This window comes from Chrysoperla carnea, chromosome 1, assembly GCF_905475395.1.
Source record: "Chrysoperla carnea chromosome 1, inChrCarn1.1, whole genome shotgun sequence".
NCBI classification, from domain to species: Eukaryota; Metazoa; Arthropoda; class Insecta; order Neuroptera; family Chrysopidae; genus Chrysoperla; species Chrysoperla carnea.
The window spans coordinates 90,166,220-90,191,776 of record NC_058337.1 but is presented as its reverse complement, the minus strand read 5'-3'; the positions used below and the strand labels follow the sequence as shown (position 1 = coordinate 90,191,776).

The 25,557-nt window shown below is 28.5% G+C and overlaps 1 protein-coding gene across 2 annotated transcripts; it reads right to left on the bottom strand.

The window, feature by feature from the left end:
* Positions 1-2,375: 2,375 nt before the first annotated feature.
* Positions 2,376-25,557, bottom strand: LOC123305143 (transmembrane protein 164). Of its 2 annotated transcripts, none has more exons than XM_044886770.1 (6): positions 25,120-25,557; positions 12,378-12,970; positions 4,192-4,308; positions 4,051-4,129; positions 3,113-3,213; positions 2,376-3,051 (listed from the first exon to the last, which is right to left on the bottom strand). In XM_044886770.1, exons 2-6 carry the CDS (start codon positions 12,828-12,830, stop codon positions 2,782-2,784), a joined length of 1,020 nt encoding a protein of 339 aa, XP_044742705.1. In that variant the 5' UTR covers positions 12,831-12,970; positions 25,120-25,557; the 3' UTR covers positions 2,376-2,781. The 2 variants fall into 2 exon arrangements, with proteins under 2 accessions (XP_044742705.1, XP_044742706.1); XM_044886771.1 differs by lacking the exon at positions 25,120-25,557 and adding an exon at positions 15,535-15,655.

The window sequence follows — 25,557 nt, the reverse complement described above, 5'->3', positions numbered from 1 at the left end:
TACTTACATGAATGTGAGTAAACTTGAGTAAGATTTTAATTTTTTGCCCTTTTGCTATTGATTGAATGATGGTCTTATCTTGAATACTTTATCGATGGATGTGTTTTTTTATAATTTATTTTGTGTTGAGTAAATTGGGTCCAGTAAAGGATAATTGAAAATTAAATTTTGTACATAACAAATTTTTCATGTGGCATCCAAAGGTGCATTTTAATAAGTTTGAAAAAAATTAAAATCTTATTAAAAATTTTGTTCAGTTATTTATTTCTATGAACGAGGAATTATTTTCTTCCAATATTTGTACAGTTTTTATTCGAATAGCGCCTCTAGTCATAAAATAAATTTTTCAATATAAATAATTGAAATTTACACTTAAATGAATACTTTTTGTTTTTGCATTTGTATAAACTAATTGTAATAAATTGTTATTTTATTTTGTTAATATCTTATGTTTCCGAGAACTGATTTTTTAATTTTGGGTAATTTAGTGTTTTTATAAAAGACTTGAATGTTATATTTGGGGTGTGTTATTCGTCTTGGATTACTGTTACACACATTCAGTTTAGAAACACAGAAAAATATTGTCCTTGAGAGTGTGTGAGAGTGTGTGACTCCCTGCTGAGAGTGTGATAAAAACTTCAGGATGAATACACCCTTAACTGTAAATATATGAAATTTTACGCCAATTCTAGTAAAACTGATGGAATTTGTTAATGTACAGAAACTCAAGTGGGTCTTTCTCAACTGATATTTGTTTTAATGATTGGTCTTTTTTATCTAGATATATTTGACGAAACTTTTTTATAGTTACTTTAAAATTGTTTAAAATCGTGTGAACATATCTGCAGTATGAGACGAAACTTAAAAAAAGTTTTGAATTGCACTAATAAAATTTTTTAATTATTTAAATTTTGTAACCGGATTCGATCGTTTAATTGTTTCTAAATTATAAAAGTTTTATTATTTTAAATGCAATAAGGTACAAAATGTAAATTCAAGTGCAATAGTGTGTGTATTAAGAAATTCTGTCAGATATTAGTTAACTAAATGAAAAAAAAAAGAATACACTGATTTTTATTTCTAGTCCTTGAATGCCATAATTTATAAATAAATAGAAATGGTAAAAAAAATATATTTGTTTGTTAATTTATTATTAAAAACAATGCATAAATATTACCTATATTTTGAATGATGGTTTTTCATTTGTAGCATAGAGCTTAAAGCGATTGATCGGCAAATTAAACCAAACAGGGCTGAATAAGTAAGTGAGGCCATGTTAAGACATAAATTTTGAATTTGAATAACATTTAAAAAATATAAATGGATATCAAATCTGCTTCTCTGACTGACTGATCTATATACCAGCGCACGGTCCAAACTCCTGAGCTGGAATCGTGAAAATTTGCATGTGTTTTTCTTTGGCACTGTAGATGAGCACTAAGAAAGGATTTTTTGAAATTAAACTCCTAGGGAGGTGAAAAAAGGGGTGAAAGTTTGTACTCAACCGATTTTAGAAATTCTCTTACCTATAGAAATCATTAACAGGAGCAACATGGGGTAAATTTTATTTAAAAAAATTAGGGTTTATTAAACACATTAAAAAATGAAAACCCATGAAATTGTGAACAAAAGGGGGATAATTGAGGACAACTTAAGTTATGGCAATGGTGGGTAACTGCTAGGGTATAATAATACAAAATGCCTGGCGAAATATGATTTTGGTATAAAGTCGTCTTACTTTTTTGTCAGTATTTGTATTGTCATCAAAGATAATCTGTGTTAATTAAAAAAAACCCAAAGTTTCAAATCTTATTGGATTGAGTAGTTTTAGGTAGTTATATAGGATTGAGTTGTGTTTGGTCAAATTATAGTTATGGCAAACATCTCAGTTTGGTATTTGGTATATACCCATTTAGCATCTGTTTATATAATAGATTTTAGTGTTTTCTTGATGACAGATTTTGGAGAGAATGAGCTAGAAGTAAAGTTTGAGTGTAGAGGGCGGGCTAAACAGGGTTAAGTATAGAATAGCTACTAATGATTTGTTGCTGCATGAGAACGTATCGAGCTCCGGGACTGGCGGCCGTCTAATCGACCAAGAGACCTAAAGTTTGTGGTTAACGGGCGGCCTAAGTGGGACCAAGCATAGTATAGCTATTATAATCAAAGTAACTGTAGGTGAAACGAAGCTCTCTGGGTCAGCTAGTTTAAATTAATTAAAAACAAATGTATATAAAAGTATGAGAGCTTTATTTAAAAAATGTAGAAGGCCCTTGAAGGAGATTGTATTAAAATTGGTAAAAATGATTATAGTTTTATGATTTAATTGAATTAATTTTAATTATTGTTTATTTTCAAACCTAAAATTACAATAATGTTGGGAACATTCATTCTTTCCTCAAAAATAAATAAGAATTGGATTTAAAACACTTAAATATAATTCTTAGGCATTTGCAATTATTGTCCAACCATATTAGACATTCGAGTTCAAATGTCAATAACAACCATCATTTTTTATTTATTTTAGAAAACAATAACAAAAAAACTGAAAAAATCGTAAATATTTGAGAGAGAAAAAAGTGTGTTTTTGACTAATGACGTGGTTGGCATGAATACTAATATTGTCTGTCAAACACTCTCTAAATATGTCTATTACGATTGGGCAAAGCCTTATTTGGTATTGTAAGTATTTGCAGAATATGTAAAATAATAATATATATAGCAAAAAATGAAATTGCAGAGAAAGAGAGAAAATTTCATGAATTCTATTTTGAATTAATGCTACTCTACGTGAGAATGACCATTTAAACTTTCTTCCGTTGAATTGATAGGAAATGTTGATATTCTGTTTTGTTGTTGTTGATGATTTTTATCCAATTTGAATTGTTTCTTCCTTGGCTGATTTAATTTGTATGATACCACACAAAATAATTTACACAATACTGGGCACAAAATGGCTTGATGTATAAAACCCATTTTTCTATAATGTGGCCCACTAAATGGATCCAAAATGGCCGGACATAACATATGATTAAGATTTACTTGAGTAGGCTGAAAATAAATCATAAAATTATTTAGGGAATTATGTACCTGTTCAAGTAAATATTCTTACAATTGCTATTGCTTGTAAAACACAAATATGGTACAGGGCATTCATACCAAAACCAAAAATATTCCATGAAAGATCTGATAATTTTTCCATATGATACACACCTGTAAGTAAATTACAAATCTTTAATTTTGAATATACTTTTAGGGCTTCAAACAAATTGGACTAATATCCACTAACATATTTTTAGTGGATCTTTCAGACGTGGAAATTTGGATAGTAAATTTTAATCAGCAATGCTGAGCAAATACTTTATATTATGACAATTTCGCAGAATTACTCAGAGGATAGTTCTACATATTTATGTATTATACAGGGTGCAATTCCGAAACAGTCTGTATAAGAAGGAAATTTAAATTTAGCTCAACGTTTGACATGTATGGGATGAATATAAAATTTAAGGAGCAGGAGTCAATGACAGACACTGAAGAAATTTGGTCCAGATTTCTTATAATTTATTCTGCTGGAATTTCAAAAAATTTGAAATAACAAAAATAGTATTTTTGATTAAACATTTTGCATTTAAAAGTGGCGAAAATGATCCGATGATATTTACAATTGAGATTTATCTCCCATTCTCTTATTATATAATCGTAGTATAAATACAATGGTCATTTTTAATAATTATGGTATTTGAGCAATATTAAGGAGTACGAAAAATCCAATGAAAAGTTTAGTTCGATTCAAATTTCGAACTAATCTTAATGAAGGTTTATTTAAAAAATAAGGCAAAGGAGTTTGTTAAAAATAAAAACAGTCTGTTTGGTTTGCAAAATGTAGCAGGATTAAAACTCTGCAAATATCTGTAAAAGGTAGTATATGTTACTTTAAGATCTTATATGTATTTTTTTTTATTTTTCATTTTTCAAAACCAGTACCGTCTCAAAAAAAAAAAAAAAAAACGCAACAGACATCTAGATAAGTTAAAAATTGATAATTACCCCCTAATCGTAATAAATAATAAGGCACAACAATCATCATTCCATGTTGAATCCAATATATGGCAGCCTCCAACGGTAACTGTAAATGGTAAAGTTTTAAGACGATTATATAAATTATATAATTGAAGAAATAATACATACAATTCTGGTGTCCGTTTCTGGAAACAAAAATGCCAATAAAGGACCATTTAAGAAATTCATATGGACTCTGAATACAGCAGTTACTAAATCACTAGGTGCGGCAGCCAATAAGTATATCTGGAATAAAAATTTAAATATAACTTATACAATATCAATTTCATTGATATAGGGTGACAAGAGTAGACTTTAAAAAATTGCCATAAACTATTATACACAATCGTCTAAAACATATTTGCCCTTTCCCTCTAGTAGCTCTTAAATTTGGACATTATAGGACTTGGTTTATTAGATTGTGGGACTTAGTTTTATTAGATTGTGGGAGAAAATTTTTTTTCTGTATCGGTTTCCGTCTGTAAAGTATATTGCTTAGACAAGAGAGCATATAAAATGTGAAGATAATATAGTATAGTAAAATCGTCGGAAAAAGAGGGCAATGTACGTTGAAGACCGGGAATATTTTAACGGTAAAATTTCTATCTTTAATGGTTTTGCCCTCGACTTTTTCTGCCTGTTTGGCCTTTAAGTATATAGCTTTATAACCATGGTTTTAAATATTTCGTAGAACGATAAAATATAGTTTCGGAGCTTATATTTATAAAGAAGCATTCCTAACATACTGCTTGTGAAAAGAACAATTCGAATTCTCTTTTGTAAATATTGCAAAACATATAAAGTCATGAAGTTAAAAAAACCTAGCAATGTCATTAAAACAGTGGCATTATAACAAACGTTGATCAATTGTTGTCTTTAAAATATATACCTATATTATAATTTTTCCTAAAACTATTATTATAACTTCAATTGTTTTAAGTATTAATTACCGATGCCAAGGAACAAAAAAAAGTAATAAATTCAATATGTTTGTCAATAATAGTAGGTCACGTGATTATATTTTAAATAATTAATACGAAAATTACAAATCAATAATAAATAAATTATATATTAATATTACAAATACCATAATAATAACGATATTATATTCGCTCCGAGCGTGAATTTCGTTTCCATGACAACGATACACTACTTTAATTATAGAATTAATGGATGCATATATAATTGTGTGGATTGCATTGAAAACTTACATTTAAAATTTAATATTCTTGTTTCACAAATTTAAATAAATAATTACGATAATTAACATTTGAAAAATAATATTTGTACAATTTGATTTCTTATTTTCACAATTTTTAATGCATTAAGTTTAATTAATTAGTGTTTTTCAATCATTTTAATTTGACAGTTTCTATATCATTAACATGTAAATAATTGCAAATTAGTCATAACAGCCCACTTTATCTCCAAAATTTTTCACTTAAAGCGCTGGCATCGATTTTATTATCCCTACCATGACTACGCACACAACGAATAGATAGTAGCCGGTAGTGCAACGTTTATAATTTGTTAAGTTTAAAAAAAAAGTTGATATTGTAGGCACTGCAACTTTCCCTTGTAAAAGGAATCTCATAAAGAGTCTTTTGGAAATTACGGTAAATTTTGTGTAACTCTTCGAGCTTGATGTTAATCGAAAGTACATAGTGTAAGAAGACATAGAATACCTATAGTTCAGCACAGATCAAAGTTATTTAAGCCGAAGTTATAAAAATGATGATTTGACAATAGGTACAAAACTGTATAACAAAAATCTCGAAAACTATGATATTTATCGCAAACTTTGAATTAAAAGGGTCTCTACCTACCATTTGCTCGCTTAAGCTATTTGTTTGGTAGATATGAAAACGGTAAATTGGTATTACAGTATAATAAGGAAAATTAATATACATAACTACATTTTAAAATGGTACAAAGAAATGCGATATTGGGTTGAAAATTTTCATAGCTGTTATTAAAATGAAGGCTTAAAAGGGTTAAGAACCAATATGTTTCTGAGACTGGTTTGCTCTAAATGTTTGTCGAATATTTTTTTCTGAATGTTTTCTTAAAAACCTAGTTAATAATGGAAAAACTAAACTATATTTAAAAGTTTGAATAAAGTTGATCTATTTTGATGAAAATCCACTATAATTTCAATATTAAATAACATTCACGATATTACTTTACAGTCGCCTCTAAATTTTCGACACTTGATAACTTGGCAGAACATTTACAGATTTTACTCTAAATCGAATTGAATTCCAGTCACGACTGTATTAGCTAGCAGATATTAATCAAACATTGCAAACGCAAATAAAATGCTGAACAATTTCTAAGATTATCTGTCAATCTACATTGATCGGTATCATTAGATTTTCTCATAAATTCTATCCATGCATGATAGTGTTCTGGAATATTACTATGTGGAATATGTGCATTACCCATACCAAACAAAAGTCTGACAGTTGCATTGTTTCAATGCTTTACCCAAGGTGGTAATGCATCTGACGTTAGCAGATAAATTTAACCCAAGCTGTCCTTAAAGTTGGAAATTGAATTAGCAACAAAGGAAACTTTCTTTGCTGGTTCCAAAAAACGATGAGGTCGTATTAGACGCTGTTAAGGTGTGAATAGCAGGCAAAGTGTGAACATAATTTATAAGTCCAAGTTTGACCGTATAATTTTTTATTTCAAACCAAATTTCTGGATAATCAAATGAACACATTTAATTTGACTTAGATTCTTTAGTAGAGATATTTTTAATTCACATTTTCTTTAATTTTGCTAATCACTTTTTTCGATAAACTTATCTTATATATTTAAACGAGCAATTCTTGTATATATATATATATATATATCAATGATCTTGGAAATGGCTCCAACGATTTTCATGAAAATGTGTATGTAGGGGTTTTTTGGGGCGATAAGTCGATCTAACAAGGTTTCATTTATCAGAAATGACGTTTTATCCGTCTTTTCATGAAAAATTCATCAGACATCTATTGGTGTATAACGTAGTTAATGATATACAATGCAAATTATAACATAACAAAAAGGAGGCGTTTGAGTAGTCTAAAGTGAAAAATATGACTCTTGCTGACATCTATTGGCGAATAACCGAGCGAAGCTCGGTCATCCAGATATTACGAAATTATACGAGATTTTTGAAAATACTTTTAATTAGCATAAAGCTGAAAAGGTAAAAAATTTTAATAGTGAAGGGCTGAAAATAAGAGAGAGCTGCAGTACTAATAGTTTACTTATAATTACTATAACCATACGCATGTATTTATTTATCGGTCAATTCATTCATTATATAGTAGCATTTATTCATGAACGTATTTGATGGAAGCGTTTTTTCCATCTTAACATCCGTTTTTTCATCTCCGAATTTATGGCGTGAATCTGAGTTAAGCCGAGGAAGATAAACAAAGAAGGTAAAAATCGACCGATAAACAAGGGGTGGGTAGGGGGATCGGAAAGTACAAAATTTTGATTTTTTTCAAAATAAAAAAAGATTTGGTATTTTTTGATCAGTTTTAAGCAAACTGTGATTTAAAAGTGATTTTTAAAAAATAAAAATTTTTGAAAAATTGAAAATGCAATATTCGATTTTATGAAAAATGTGTTATTTTCTAGCTAACGCAGCTCTACGCTACTGAAAGTATGAATATATTTTCAATAATAATAAGAATCCATTATTATTCTTGCTCGCTTTAAAGTAGAAATTAATTAAATTTTCATAACCCGATAATTTGCTAAACGGCATTTATAATTTCACAATTATACTTATACTGCTTTGAAACAAAATAAAGTTTAATTGCTTTATAAGAATAAAGAAATTTAGTATAAAAAAAAAAAAAATGGAAATTTTTTAAAAGCTCTAGTGAACTAAAATCTTTTTAGGACAAAATAAATTGGATCTTATCGTGCAATGTCATCGCTTCGTTTTTCTTGGAGTTTATGTGCACTTATGCATGGTTTTTTCTACGGCTTCTGTATTAAAATTTAAAACATTATTAACAATGAAATAAAAGAACATCAATATATGAAATACAGTGTGTTCACAAATTAAACGCACCTGCCATATTAAAAATCTAGAAATCTCTGTTAAACTTACTACTTAGCGAAAAAATTACTAATTAAAAGTTTTTCGTATAAGTAATACACGCGCGACATTTTGGACCCAAAACACAGAGTTGGTTCTATTGCAATAAAGGTGATTTTAAGTATTTTGTCAACTTCGCTTCATGAATTTGAGAATATCAGCATAGTTCCTAACAATAAGTTAGCTGTAGTTTCATAACATTTCAATTAGCATCTTTCTCAACATACATTATGAATGCGAGGTTCAAGAGCGAACTATTAATTTGGGAGCCCATAAGCAATACAATTCGTGGAGTTTTTTTTTCTTCTTTTTAACACCTTTATAACAGAGTTTATTTATGACTGAATTTAATGCGATTTCTGATTATGGACAAATTCAAATCTTACAAAATAATTCAAAATTAACAGAAAGAAAGATATCTATTAAAACGTTATAGATAGAAAAAACTTTCAAAGACCAAAGTTTTGTTTGAAACTTTTTTTTTTTTATATAAAATGAATAAATTTCATGATTTCGAGGAAACGTACAAAATATAGCATAGTGGTGAATTCACACAAAAAACGGTGGGTAGCGTGCGATAAGCACCCGAATAATTTCTGATACGTATGAACGTATTATTATTAATGATTAAAAATTGATTAGCTAGGAAGATATTATAATAAAAATGAGACGTTTCCCATGATTCACTATTTCCCATGAACTTGTTGCTTAAGGACCATGAAGTTATAACCATTTGATTACATGGGCGTTTGAGAAATGTGAGGTGCCCGTCTGCAAAGTGGTGAAGTTGTTGTCGAGGACTCACTCAATTTACAAATGGTCAATTTTTCAAGTTATGGTCAAAAAATTTAATTTGTGTAAAGTCCGTTTGGGATACATAGGTGCCTAACTAAATCAGGTTTTAACTTGTTGTTTGAGATGTCAAAAAGTGAAATCTAAGCATTAGATAGATAAAAAGGTAATTTTAGAATTGGGATGTCATTTTCAAAATATTATGAGGAAACGTATACTTATAATTTTTACTGGCATTGAACAACTGATTATTAAACATAAAAGTAGAGAAGATTTTGATAAATGCGATGCCTGGGAGCATAACAACCTCATAGCCCAAATCCTCTTCCTCCGTGGGATTGAAATATTATAGGGCTAGAGGTTTTTGTTACCTACAATCGTACAGATGTTATCTCATAGAGTTCAATGGGCAGTTTTATAGCTAATTACGTGTGCCGAGCGATGGGCTATAGAAGATGACACGCGATTACCGTATGGTAGAATTCCATAAGTAATAAGCGGTTTTTGTATAGAAAATCCCAAATTTTCTGTACAAAAACGTTAAATAGCGAAAATGCAAAACTTGTTTATTAAAATATTGTACTTTCCATTTATCTACTCCAAAATAGTTCTACTAATATTTAATATTTGTGAAATTAAAGTTGGAAATTTTGGATTAAAATTTTTTCCTAAGATGACGAACATTTATGCAAGCATTTTAAGGTGTATGCCATGATTTCACCCTTTGTACACATTTTAGTCGACCGCTCTGTAAAGTATTTATTTGTGCATGTACCTACTGATTTAATAAGTAAATGTGTAGAATGATAAATAAATGCCCTTGATAGGTTGAAATCTAGAGTTGGCATAATTATTACTTGAACTAGGCAAGAAAATATCTAATCTGTATAAACAAGAAAATGTTCTTAATTTAATAAGTTTTTATGCCTGCTTCATGCATGCATGTAAAAATAATATTGTATAATTATTTTAAGGTGATTATAAAGATTATTTCAATATCCATTAAGCGATATTCTTATTAAGAGAAATAAAATTAAAACAGAAAAAAAAATTTTCAAATTAAGATTTTGAAAAAAAAAATTTGTTTTTTATTTTTTTGACAAAAATGAAAAGATCAAATATATAGTTCTATAACAAAACTGTTTTCATTTTTATTTTTTCATGATAATCTTAAAGTTACAGGCACTTTTAAAAGTACTTTTCAAAAGAGAAACGAAAACGCCCGACAAAAAAAATTGTTCGTAAAAGATCGTGTACCGTCATGATGTTATGGTGTATACTATTCAATAAACATTATTACGTCACAAAGATGTTTTACGAACATTCAAATCAGTTTTAAATTGATCAAGGAACCAGTCCAAAAAAAAAAAAAAGATTAAAAAAGCTGCGTTTTGATAGCTTTAGTCATTTCAATAATATAAATTTTTTATCAATACATATAAAACAAAGTCGCTTCCCGCTGCCTGTATCTATGTAGGCTTAGATATTTAAAATACACAACGGATTTTGATGGGGTTTTTCCTAATAAATAGAGTGATTCAAGAGGAAGGTTTTTATGTATAATACATGCGTAATATAGCAGATTAATGGGTTGAAATAGGGATAGAAAGTGATGCGCTTCAAAAACTTAAAAAATTGTGTATCCATTAAGCTCAAATATTGACAAGATATACCACCAGCTACAAGGATTGTTTTTATCTATTTTTAACCTTTGGGGGGGGGTGGAAAGGTGGAGCTAGAAAGTGGGGATTAATAATCGAATATTTTCAAATATACCCAAGTGGGATATCAAATAAAAGAACATGACGTGCATATTTCAAAACTGTAACCCCCATAACTGCAAAGCAGGTAGTTCACAGCTTTTTATAAATATTTAATTTCAGTGTAATTTTAAACTGTTTTCAATCACCGTAGAGTATAAAGAAAATTAATTAAAGAGTCAATATTTTTGACATGTTATATTGAATATCAAAATAAAATTCCTTTTATATGAATTGCTTGAACTTAAATTAAATATGCGTGTGCTTAGCCTAATAAATATTTTATATCTACATTTCCGATATTAAGTTAAAGACGTAGGCGTAGGTATGTATAGTTACGAATATTATGTGGTCAATATTCTTGTAAAACAAAGCTATAGTAGGTAGCCATAAATATACTTTTATATCATACTTTATACAGACAGGTGACTTGCCCCTTTATTCAAAGCTCTAATTTCAACATAAACCACTATTCTCACGTGCTCATTAATTTCTTTTTCTATTTTTAAATCAATATTTTTTTATAATCGAGAATACATAAAATTAGTGTAAAATTATTTTATGTGTGTTTAACCTCAATAAATTATTTCGTTGAATAGTGACCGATTGAAAAAATTGGGGATGGACAAATTTCAGAAAGTAGGCCAATTTATCATCTTTTTTTTTTGATTTTAATATTAAAGAAAAATATAGTTTAACTGTGCATGGCGTCATCAATATGTTAAACCGCAATTTTCAGAATATTAGTTACTAAGTTGATTGAGTTGTGATATCTGAAGAGGAGATCGTCCCCAATAAGCCAATATTTCTTAAACATACTTAATAGTCAGTCATATTTAATAAACGGTTGAATATTAAGAAATATTATAATAACTTATGGTAGACCGATCGACTTATTCACCAATGGAAGGTGGTCCTCAGTCACCTAACTGGTCATATTTGTACTCTGATTAAATGAATGTAGATTGTTTGCGATTTTTCTATGGGGAATATTTAGGAGTGGCTAAGGAATCACCCGCCACCGCTCGAAGGCGCTCATTAATTTACATAGTCATAAACTTAAGACATTCGATTTTTTTGATCATTTATGTGCTTAATTCCGGGATCTGGACTCCACGTTCTTGAAACCTATTAGAGCAAGGTTAATTTTGATCACAAATTTGTAAAGTATGACCCAATTTTAGTACGATTACATACTTGCTTTATCAAAATTGGATAAAATTTGAATGTGATAGAGCAAAATTAAATTTTTTGGATTCTGATGACGTCATAAAGTTAAAAAAATCGATTTTTTTGATAACACCTGCAATTTTGATCCGATATTATTGGAATTTTTTTTGAAACCCACTAATTTTGAGTCATTGTTTTCAGCTGGGATGTCAGTTTTTCGCTAGCTATCATTTATAAGCTTAAGTCCGGAGTCAGAGCTCCAAATTCTTGAGCTATTATTAAAAAACCTTAATTTTTCATAATGAAATCATTGATAAAAGTATTTATGTATTTATTTAAAAATAATTTTTTATTTTTAGTGTATATTTTTGAAATAAGGGTTATTTTGTCTAGTAAAATTTGTTTCAAATTCTCCTATAATTCGCAGATAAGAACTTAAGTTAAGAAACCAGAATATTGAATAATGTTATAAAAAATTAACATACTTGTATTGCCGTTGTAACATGACAGGGATTTAATAAGTATATCACAGTTCTTGATGAAAATTTGTATCCAATTTCCATGCCCCATATTAATGACATTAACATTAAAAGGGCTTTTTTTGTTGACATATTTTTACTATAATATGTATTATTACGATTGCGTCGAATATTATAATTATTATGTTGATTATTATAATTGCTTCCACCTCCACCCCCGTCTGGATCCTTTACATTAATACTGGAATGTTGTGTATCTTTTTTCCAATTTGTGTTATCATCATATCGACTTTCCAAGGAGATATTCATGTATCCCCAAATTGTCATAATCAATGCAGTAATTATTACTATCACAGTTTCAATTTTTCTAGTTGTTGGATCCATAAAATCGGCACAATCAGCGCCTGCATTTCTTGGAACTGTTTTATTTACACCAGAGTATGCCCATTCAAACACCATTTTATTTTTGACGATACTTCTTATTTAGGCCGTGGTATTTTCTGAATGTATTTGAATATTGATATTATGTTGATTTGAGTTATCTGTTATTGATGTATTTTAAAAATTTATTATCGTGCGTGCAAATGTTGATAAATACTCTGGAACAAAAATGGATCAAGTCAATATTTGCTAGCAAAAACATAGAAGCAGGGAAGAAAAGAAACTTGATAAAAATGTCCTGCTAATTGAACTTCTTTATTTCATTAATTGGTAAATACAAAGCAATTTAGCAGTTTACCTTTTTTCGACCACTAATAATTCCAATTTAAAAACAAGTGAAAACAAATAATTGACTGAGCCAATTGTTGAAATACGCTGTATAGAAAGTTTTGAATTTCAGTTCTTGCATTATTTGTAATAAATCAGAAAAGTTTAAAAAACCAAAATAATTATGACGGCCTTCTATTTATTTTTTAAAGCCTTTTTTAAAATGTGGGAATCCTTTAGAAGTGGCAAACCAAAAACTGTAAACAGTTACAGTTTTACCTTTTTGCACATCTTTCGTATAGCATAAGCAGAGTCCTATTGCAAACATAAAAAAACTCGTTTTTAAAGATAAATAGAGAGATTAAAACCATTTCTGGTTTTCCATGCCTTAACTGGCCTACACCCCTTTTATTGATGTTTGTTTACAAGGCTAAAACTTGCTAAGTTGTGTGAATGTTAAACAATTAATATCTTCCCCTTTTTCCTGATTTAACGCTTGAATTTAAAAAAAAAAACCTCGCTATAGTATAACTTCAAAAAATCATAAAATATTTTCTTATTAATTACGAAAAATTAGAACGAAAATAATATTAAAATAATCTGTTACCAGCTTTGAATCAATAAAAATTGATTTTGATACATTGTGTAACGACCTAATTTAATACATAAGAACAAAGGTACTATATTTGTATGCACAATTACCTTCTTAAAGAAAAGCTTATATTCTACGTCTATTGTTTTGAACATTTTTTTACCTGAAAGCAATCAGTGAAATTCACGGATATTACTTTATAATAAAAATGAGGGTGTGATGTATTTATGGAGAATTTATTTTTATCTTAAAGTAGTTCGGCCGTCACGTGACTAGTAAAGTTGCCAACTAATTTATATTCAATGAATTTAAATCAAAGATATGAATAAAATTAATGAACACTGACAATGAAAATAATCGTATCACGGAAATTTAACAAAATGCTTTAAAAATATCGTAAAATATGATATTTATACGTCAATTTGACTAGTTAAGTGATTTAGTCTGCCATGAAACAAATATCGATCACAAGTTCCTCGAGTAGAAGTTGACATTACCGCGATTTCCGACTCTGCTTGAAGCTTTATCAGTTGTTACCAGCAGTGCAACTTAATGTCTGACATCCGCTTCAGAAATGTCCAAAACCAAAGGTTTTTATGTTTTCTTTTTGGAAAGTGCTAGCCGTAAGTTACTGTTTTTTTTTGCATAAACAGAATCTGTGATAAATTTTCTTCATGGTGCAAACTTTTTATAAGCTCAATCACGGATTAAGTTTTGTACAATTAACATTATTGTTAGTTTTTCCATAAGAAACTGTGTTAAAAATCATAATTTTAAAATGAATTAATTCACAATTTTGCCCCGAAAGAGGCCCTAAAACTATGTTTATTGTGATCAAGGGGCTTTGAACTATCATTTACCGCATAAACAAATGGATATTCACCGTACTAGCTCAAACAGCCGGATTAATTTAATGATTTTTATTTTTATTATTACGCAAATCATTATGTTATTCAATTTAAGACGTTATCATTTCAATTCATTAAGATCTTTATCAGTAAGATTTGATTTCTTCTATATCGTTATCATTTCGATTACAGTTAAGATTCTTACTCATTTACAAAATTGTTAATTAAGAAATAAATTTGAGAGTTTCGGAAATATAAAATTGTATGATTTCATACTAGAAATTTAAAGTTTTATGATTATTTACCATCGTCAATTATTTTAATTTAAATAAATATTTATATGTTTCATATGTATATTCTTATATTTAAAAAAAATTTTTGTAGTGTGAAAAAAATAAAGATTTAACACGGATTGATCTAGCAAGGGTTGGCTTCTTTTGGTAGCTTATATTAGCTGATGACATATCCAAGACAGTCACATAAAGTTAATCAATTCATTTTAGCTTTAGTAAAATTAAACTAAAAGGAAAAATCTAAAAGGAAAAAATTAATGCATATTTGAAATTTTCCAAAGTTGTTTATTAGGGTGTAAATACGTATCGTAAAAAAAGTCAACCTCGCAGAGGCGTACCTAACACTCTTTTTTGGGGGGAAGTTGGGGGGGGGGGTTTAATCAGTTTTTTACAAATTACAAAATCATCAAGTAAAATTGGCATATCTCGGCCAATTTTGAAGCTTAGAAAGTCGAAAAAAACGAAAATGAACACAAATACCTCAGCTACCCCCAATTACCATTCTAAAAGGGGGGGGGGGTAGGTACGCCCCTGAGAGGTGGACTTTTTTTTACAACTAATAAACAACTTCAAAAAATTCACTTTCGCCCGCTGTACCACTCGATTAAGTCGAAAATATGGCATGGCGTCAAAGGTGTTTCTGAAATGCTACTCAGAAATGCGTTTGCTCTTGGTCTATTGAGTATTAGAGTAACAATACGAGTATGAAATGATTAACTTACATATTACATGTTATCTGCATTACTTTTACGATTTTCTTTTCACATTTACAATCTTAAAAGCATATTAAGCAATAAGGATTTAATTTATAACAATAAAACATAAGTTTATATTTCCCCTTTCTCGACATTATAGTTTATTTCTCTTACAACCAGAGTGATTTGACACATTCATAAATTTTCGGTTTCTAGGGTTTCATCTTAAAACATATAAGTGAGAACGTTACACTATCTTTATTATTCGAATAGCGAGCGAATTATTTGAGATCCCTATATTTTATCCTTCTGAGAATATCCTTTAAAGGTAAGTTTTTGAGTTTCCTGGGGAGCGAGAGGGAGGCTTGTAAAGTAACGATCAGAAAAATAAACTTTTTTATTTAATGCATCTATGTTGGGCATAAAATCACATATCTTATGTATATATATATATATATATATATATATATATATATATATATATATATATATATATATATATATGGCCCACAGGGTGGGCCATTTTGATATATACACCTAAATATCACGTTTCGTAGTTAACCTATCAAAAAATAATTTAAAGAAAAGCTATAGAGTTTGGTAGAGGACATCATGTTCTGACATCAGATTTCACCTAGTTCTTCGGGTTTCTTGAAGGATCTTTATGAGGATCAACTGTCTTATTTCAAGTGTTATTCTATCTCTTACCGTTTACGATCTAAATTGGCTATTCAAGAAACCCGAAGAACTAGGTGCAATCTGATGTCAGAACATGATGTCCTCTACCAAACTCTATAGCTTTTCTTTAAATTATTTTTTGATAGGTTAACTACGAAACGTGATATTTAGGTGTATATATCAAAATGGCCCACCCTGTATATGTTAATACTGCTGTAAAATGAGTACTCATGGTACAAGTCATGAAAACCACTATAGATTGATTTTACATTTGTACTCATCAGTGTACATATCAGATCATGTAAAATTCATTAGAAAAAGCTCATTTTGACCCTGGTTCTACAAACTATAAAATCAGTTTCACAAACTATCACAGTTTGTTTTCTCTGCTTGATGTCTCGGTGTAGTACACTGAGTGTAAGTAGAAAAGGATAGTGCTATTGCATTGATTACATTGAATCATTTTCGACTTAAAACTCGGACCTCGGTGATACAGTGGACACACTAAGGTAAAAAATATACAAATTATACTCCTTTTCAGAAAAAGAAATTGTGCAATAAAAAGTAATAAAAAAGTCATTTAACTGAGGAAGGTTCAAAGTGTATGGCTAGTTCTTTATAATCAATATTTGAAATAAATTATACCTACAATAAAACGTATTACGGTATTATTTACTTGATATATTTTATTGATATAAGCAATCAGAGAACAAAGAAAAAATTAAAAAAAAAATTACGAAAAGTTCATTAAAAGTAATTTACAAATGAGCAATTCTAAGGTCAGTTTTAAGGAAGTATGAGCGCCAGGACAGTTTTGGGTAAAAGGCTTGATTTTTTTAGTTGCCCGATACGAAAATTTCAATTCTGAAAAATTAAAGACTATAAATTCTGAAAATTAAAAATTTAATTAGCGAAGTCATACAGCGTTAATGGTGCATCAAATCTAAAAAACTTCTGAGGACTTGCCGATTGGTTTTGACTTGCCAAATTCATTTTCCAGAGATTCGTCGTGACCTTGAAAGTAAACTTTTAATCAAACATCATTTTATTTGCTTAAACACTTTAACATTCTACAATTAGCAAACTTCTTTTAACTAAAAATTAATTGTTTAGTCTATTGTATTAAATAAATGCTAGTAGTTCCTAAAAAGTATATTTTATTTAAATTTTTATCAAGTAGTTTATTAAAGGTATCTTGAATTTAACGAACAATATGTTAAAAATAACTTGTATCGTTTATTTATGTTTGAATATCAAAATTTTTTTGTTGAATAGTAAAAACATGAAACAAAAATAAATTTTACATGAAACAAAAATAAATTTTACAACATTAAGCCCCCAAGGTAATGTTTATAGTAATACTATAATAAATGCGTGTGCTGTTTTTATTTTCTTATATTTATTATGAATGAATATATCATTAAACTCTTTTAATAGAGACTAAAAATATTAAATTTAGCAACTTTTAAGAAGGGTGGATTTGAAAATTTGCTTAGTTTACGCAACTTTAGCGAAGCGAATTTATTTATTTGTACACGTGTGCAATTTTTCTTTAAAAATACTTAAAACTAATTAAATTCGAGAATAATTACAAAAATCGAAAAATCATAAAAAATACTATTATGCGAGTTTAAACTTCAAGGAATAATATCAATAAAACCGTGACAAAAATTCACAGGCATGATTGAAAGGGGGTCAAAAAAGTTGTGTATCAACTTAAGCCGGAAGGATCAATTTTTCTTGCGTGCCCGGAAATAAACAAATATGAATGACATCCTATTAAACGAATAAAAATGATATCCTATTAAACAATTTTTTATTACTTCTTATTATAAGAACATAGTAGCATACTTTTATTATAACTATAATTTTTATTATGCAAACGTAATATTTATTTGTTGTGTTTGTACGTCAAAATCAATATTCGATAGTTAATATCTTACGATACATAAAGAGATATTACCAAGAAGAGTTAAGATATACACGAATAATAAGATAAATAGTGAAGAAATTACACAAAAAAGTTCTCAAATTCACGACTAATAGGTACACCGCTACCGTATATATTTCGGACTTATTTGAAATAAGTCGAATATTTGTGTGAACACAGCTCGATGATAGTCTATTAAAACTGAGTAAGATCGATATCGAGAGGGGCTGTATTTTCTCATTTATAGGTCCGATCAATTTTTTATTTCTCCGGTACTATTGACTTTGTTCTAATAAAGTTTACGGTGTCGTAGAGTCAATTATCATTCAAATTCCAATTTTACTAATTAAAAATGGTAATTAACGAACTTCCACTTCGTTAATGGTAAATCAGATTCCATAAATTGTAAAGGAAATATTTTCTTAGAATTATTTTTTCTATACCAGTTGTATTCGGCCATTAACACATGATATTCTGTATATAATAGTTGTTTGCTTAAAGTTTCTTGCATGTTCATTATGCGTTTTATATCTTAAGGATCAATAAACCTTATAGATATAGGTAATGACAACTTTAAAGGCAATTAACCACATGCAATCCTTCAACCCATTAGCCCCCACGTAGCCCGGCCTCCTAAATACCAACTTGATATCCATTTCTTGCATTTAATGCCAATATCTTTTTTGGGCCGCAGGGTATCTCTTTTAATTCATCCGATTCGCAGAACACTTCTTAAAAAGTCTTAAATCTCAGCTGATTGGATTGATTTTTTAGAAAATGACTTTATTTTAATCTTTTTCTACTTTCATCTTTATGCTTTATTTCTACTTCCATGTTTTTCTGTGTTTTATTCCATTATATGATTAATTCGGTAAACATCGGATAAAATCGCAGCTGTTTCAAAAAATGGGCAACGAATTTTTCATTGTTAGCCACGCTGAAAACTTGGAAGTTCTGCACATTATAGATAAATGTGATATAATTTTCTAAATCCTAGCCAAAAATGAGGAAATAGAAACCGCCACATTTAAAAATTTCCTATTGATTTTCCCTTCTACTTTTGAAATATTAACTTTTAAAAGACTTTATATATACATATACGATATACCCTATAATAGGTATCTACAGGGTGCTAAGTGAAAAATATTAATAAAAATATATGGTGCAATAAAACTTTTAGTTGAGACTAATAAAAAAACCTTTTAAACTAAAAAAAAATATGGGTCACATAACAAGTAGTAATTAATTAAATTAAAACATTTTTTAATTTTAAAAACAGATTCGTAAAATATATTTTTATTTGTATACAGCTTCGTATATAGTAGGAACAGTGAAGTAAATAACTATATGAACATTGAAATGAAATTTAGTTCAAGTTGTTTGACGAAAATTCTACTTTTACAAAAAAGGACTATAACTTTGCAGAATTAAATACTTATATACAGTGAAAATTGTCTGTAGTGTGTTTTGCTATGTCATAATAGATATATTAGTATTAAAATTTTATTTGACGTCTTGTTAGCGAGTGTACCTAAAGGTAATTGGCTTAAAGTAATTTTAGCATAGTATTTGCATTTCCTATGCAACTTGATAGAGCTTACTAGTTAATTCCAAAGTTACAGATATTTTGACCGTTTAAAACACGAGACTATTATGCCTACGTTCCGAATTTTGACCAATTTATTTCAAAATTAATATCTCGAAAACGAAAATTAATATTTAAAATTTTTTTTATATTTTATTCTAAAAACATTTCTTTCAACTCTCTTTTCTTTTTTTCTTTTATTTCACGAACAGATAAGGTTTAAAATATGTGTTCTGTTTAAAATTGATGTTTATTTTGTGCGCATAGTGTTTACCCTACCATACATTACTGCAAAAATTTTCTTTTCGCAAAAATCAAAACTTAAATTCTGTACTCGCAACGTGTAGTACAATCAAGAAGAAGTAGCAAAAATTAAAAATGGAAAGACGATTTGGGTCAGTTTGAAAAAAGCGTGAGGAAGGGATGCGTATTACCCCCAATTCTGTACAGTATCGACAGTGAACAAAAAATTGGTGAAGCTCGATATACTATTGTAAAATCGAGGAAATCTAAATTAACGGTGCTCTAGTTAATAATATTCGTTATGGTGGCGGCAAGGTTTTAATAACCAATTCCGAACAAAAAAAAAAAAACAGTAATAATGCTGTTCACATAACTTACCTGTAATGAAGTTCGATTGGAATTATATGAGAGCTCTTTTTCGATATGATTACAATCTCTCCCAGGTCACTAAGAGTGACCCCGCTCAAAACTAAAAAATCAGTAGCAATTAACTATCCTTTTGTAAATTTAAAAAAGTTATAGTTTTAACTTTAAACTGTATGAAGATAAGTGGGTCTATGTGTGCATGGGTTCTAAAAAATATATGTGGCTCGACTGGTGACAAGTAGCAGTACTACATTGTAATCTCGAAGCAAAAGAGCTCGAAATATAATACTAAATTAATTGCAATGTAAAGTGCAATGACATTAAACGAAATGGATATCGTTAAAGACCTCGGTAATTGAAATTAAATCTGGAATAAGCCAAGCAAAAACAGCATTCTAAGATTTGAAAACAAATCCTGTTAAATAACAAAATAAAAAAAAACTGAAAGTGTATTAAGTTAAAATGCTATATGTGGTCAACATTGTTATACGGGTGTGAAACATGAGTACTTTTAATTAAGTACTATTTTATTGTAAAGTAAAAAGGATTATGAAGTTTGATTTAGATAGTTTTACTTTAAATGATGAAGTGCTAGAGTTAATAGGTAAAAGCCAAAAGCTGAACAGAGTAGTAAAACTAAGGGAAGTCCAATGTTTTGGCCACATCAAGCGATCCGTCAAGTATCTATGTATCATGGTAAGGAATGCATGGCGTTTACTACAATGTAGGTATGGTATAGAGACAGATATATATATATAGTATCTATGTTAACACAAGTAATATTTCAGTATTGAAGAATGATATTCATCAAAAGTATTGTGGGTATCGTCAACTAATATGGACCTAATGATAATACTGCATTGCCTCGTCCGCCATAACTATTGTTAATGTAACTATTCCCTCAATACAGTATAGAATATAGCGTGCTCACCGATACAGTGTGGCGTTCACACCGATACTGACATGGTGATATCCACAAAAAAACTTTTACCGTGTACACAGTTAGTGTAACTAAAGAGACGTCAGTTTCCAAGAGCCAAAGAAAAAAAAATTATTTCGTGGATGGATAATACAAAAACTTGAACTAAAATGAATCTGCAGCAACTAATACATAAAGTTTCCGACACAGAATTCGGACGAAAAGGGGTCTTCAATATTTATTAGAATATATGGAATGCATTATCATCAATATTAATTACAGAAGAAGGAAAAAGCGATCTGAACTGAATTGGAATGCCTCACGATTTTTGATTCTACAAAAGATCTGGTGATAAATGAATAATATATTATGATACCTTACCTTCGATACGTTAATTTTTTTTTTATGCTTATATTTTTTTAAATTTTGTCTTTGGTTTGTTTGTCTCTGAGTCAATTGCTATAGATGTACCTTTCTTGAAGGTGAAAAACGGACAATAAGCGTGCGTCTGCTAATTCTGAATATCAATAATGGACGATTTAATGTCGCTTTAGACAATATTCACTGTAATATCGTTCAAAATGAAGCTAAACATATTATATATCATGTATCAAACATCTGTTTTGTATGGCTGTAACAGTAACAATTTATTTTCATAAGAATAGCAATCATAAAGAAATATGTATAATAATATATTCTTCTTATATAAAGCTCTCAAAAAATCTGGATGAAAAAAACTATAGTGTGAAATGGTCACATGACCTTCTATAAGGAAAATGTATTACCTACTACACGATATGTTTATCAAATGTATTGAAATATTTTTTTGTACTAGGAACATTTTTTTATGTCCAAAAAGTAGGTTAAAAATGTATTTATCTTTTTTTAGAAACTAATGATTTTTTGATTATTTTAGCAAAAAGTTCAGTATGAAACCGTATACAAACGACCAGAACCGTTTGGATATACAAATTGTTTTATATTCATAAAATTATTGTTATTTTGATTAGATGATTCTCATATGCAAGAAACTATGCGCAGAAATTTAGATACCATTTATGATTGTAAACAGCTGATTTGACGTATTAGTAGAAGAAAGGTGTGCAAAAGGTCATAAGTTCTTAAATCTACCTAGTTGAATGAAACAGAAAGAAAAAATTTCACTCGCTTCTCTTTTGCCTCATTTATGTCTCAGATTTTGGAACATAATCCTTTTTATTTGTTACGAGGGAACATTCCAATATCTATCATTTCCTGGATCATCAAGAAAATAGGTTGTTTATTTATAATCGAGTTTTTCCTATTTTCAGAGAAAGTGGTAATGCATTTCTTATTCTTGTAGATACTGAGTGTATAAATCCTCATTTAACACTTTTTTTTAAATAAAGTTTTAATTATCTGGGAAAGGGGCATTAGAAAAATATACCGTCATCTGTTAATTGACGAAAAAAGCATTGAATAAGTTATTATAATATAAAAAATTTAGGAATGTCTTGATAGCACAGTTGTTATAAATATTAATTAATTGATTAATAATAATCAATTATTTGACAATTTTGTTCTTTTGCATGTTAATAGAATACTACCATATAATAGAATATTACACTGTAAATCTTATTATAACAGGCAGCACTGTTAATTACTGCTACGGTTACCTGCTGCCTTACTAACCTGCAGGTACAACGCGTTGTATTAATTAATTAATTAATTAATATTAATAGGAGCAGGGCTATCTTGGCAGAGATTACATTCCTAACTTGTTTATAATATAACAAACAGATTATGGTATATTTATCAAATGCTGAAAGTTAGAAAATATTCAAATATTCTCTAACAATTCCAATTTTCTTGAATGGTTTTGATTTTGAAACTTTCTTCGTAAATTATTTTAATAATTCGAAAATATGTGTCGTATACGAACTATTATTACTATTCGTTAACATTTTACTCATGCAAAAACATATTTTTATTATGTAATAATATAGTTAATTTCACAATGTTACTATTGTTATTAATAGGGAAAATTACTGTCTCTACATTCAGGAATAATTAAGATGTAAAATAGCAATTTTCCCCATATTACATGAAAATTATTCCTATTTAACACAGTAAACTTTTTTATGTTTAGAATTGCAAAAATCTCATGAAAATAGTACTTTTTTATGTTTTTTATCGCACGTTACGATTTGTTTGCTGGTTGGAAGGTAAAATCAAAAAAACCAAAAAAAAGTGCAACAAATAAAATCGACCCAAAAATCCGACATGTAGCTTACCTTCGAAACTAAAACTTGCTTTATCGATTCAGCTTGCCATGATGTATGAAGAAAAGGAGTTGTGAGTTATCAGAAGTTAAACATAATAGAGATTAATTTAAAGTAAGTACAAGGAAATATTATGTATTAAACATCTTGATAAAACAAATTGTGAGTAATGTATGCACATATTAGGTTGACTACTAAATCAGAAGTATGTCTTTTTTAAATTTATATTACAATTAATTCATGTATAGAAGAAGTGTAGAAGAGTTAAAGTAGCTATATAATATTTAAATTTGTATACAATAAAACAAGTATTTGATTTCTTAAATTAATACAAACAGTATTGTGCAAGAAAAATTGAAAAAAAAAAACAAATTAAACCGAAGTTACCAACGCATAGAAATGCAAAAAGTATCGAAAGAGAGAAAAAAAAAATTTAAACAAACTAATTACACTAAACCTGTAAGGTAGCGTACCCCAAAAGTAATATTTAAAATTAATTATTAATACAGTTATTTGTACTTTCAAATAATTTTTATCCTTTTGTGTATTTTCATTTTTTTTTGGAATTGTGTTTTTTTTTATGGAAAATCGATTTCAAGTCGCGCTGAATATTTTAAAAAATATAGACAGAAGAAAAAAGCACAAAATGATCTTACAAAATTCATTCAAACCAGCAAAAAAAATCAAAGCAAATCTGAGTAAGCGCTACATTTATAATGTACGAAAATACGATATTAACTTAGTTCCTACCGGATGTCCCATGACACCCTCTCGTTATTTTTTTCCGTATATACAATAAATTACAAATATCTCTGTAAAACTTAAAACCTTAGTACTTTGGACTTCTTATATTCAAAAGTCATGCAGAGTATGTTTATTTTATAAATGTTAACTGATAAATTCAAAACTTGTGTTTTTGCTTTCTCTAAATTATTTTTCTCTCTCTCGATTTTGCTCGTTAACATTCCTTCAAATTTCAATAATCGATAAGATTCCAAATTTAAATCTGATCTGATAATGGTTTATTGGTGTCAAAATTTAAGTGAATATACTTCTTTTGAGCCGCCTGCGCCTGGTAGAGCGATATAAAAACCAATTAAGGAAACAGGGTATATCTATTTTGAAGCAATATCATGTTTCACTTTTGATATTTCATTCAACTTTAAATTCAAAGATAAAGTAGTTCAAAGAAAATGGTAGATTTCAATTTAAAATAGGAATGCCTAAATTTTTCTGCTTTGCCATAATGACTTATTGGACACTCTGTAAATTTTCAAAATTAAGGACCAAAATATATTCACTCCTATTTTAAATATATCCATAAATACAAATATAATTTTTCATCTATTTTTAAACATTTGTGGGACACAAAAAAGTTATTTTGGTCGTTAAGAGTAATTTTTTCAATGTCAGAAATACTTCGATTGTCATCTTATATATTAATATAATCCTTTAATTCTGAATTTTCATTACTATTTAAATAAAGAAATCTCGATAAAATTTAAATAAAATATGAATAATTTAAAAAAAAATAATTTCTTTTCTACAAATACAAATATTTTCTAATTTACATCGAATGAATTAAAAAAAAAAAAAAAAAAAAAATTTGAATGAAGATATTTGTTCATACCTATTGATATTTTCAAAACTTCCGCATTTTACATAATATCGGTCAGATATCATTTCTCACAACCCAGTTAAAAATATATAAGTCAACGTGTTACAATGACTGTAGCGTTGTTCATGGATTTTCACATTGGTTAAAATTATAATCTACACATTTTTTCAACAAACAAAATGAAAATGAATTTTCCCACACACACACACAATTTTCTTTTAAATAATAGAAAAACTATTAACTTTGATTATATAAAGCGAAATAAATAACACTAAATAACAAAGCGCAGCCACTATAACAAATGCTATCCAACCAGAGATAGCAACTGTTTAGGCAACGGTTTTGGCACGTTTATAAATGGGTTAATTTTTTATCATTAAATGCTGCAGTTTTAACAAAACGCCATGCAACGGTAACACACTGTATTTTATATAGAATTGTGAGGTTAGA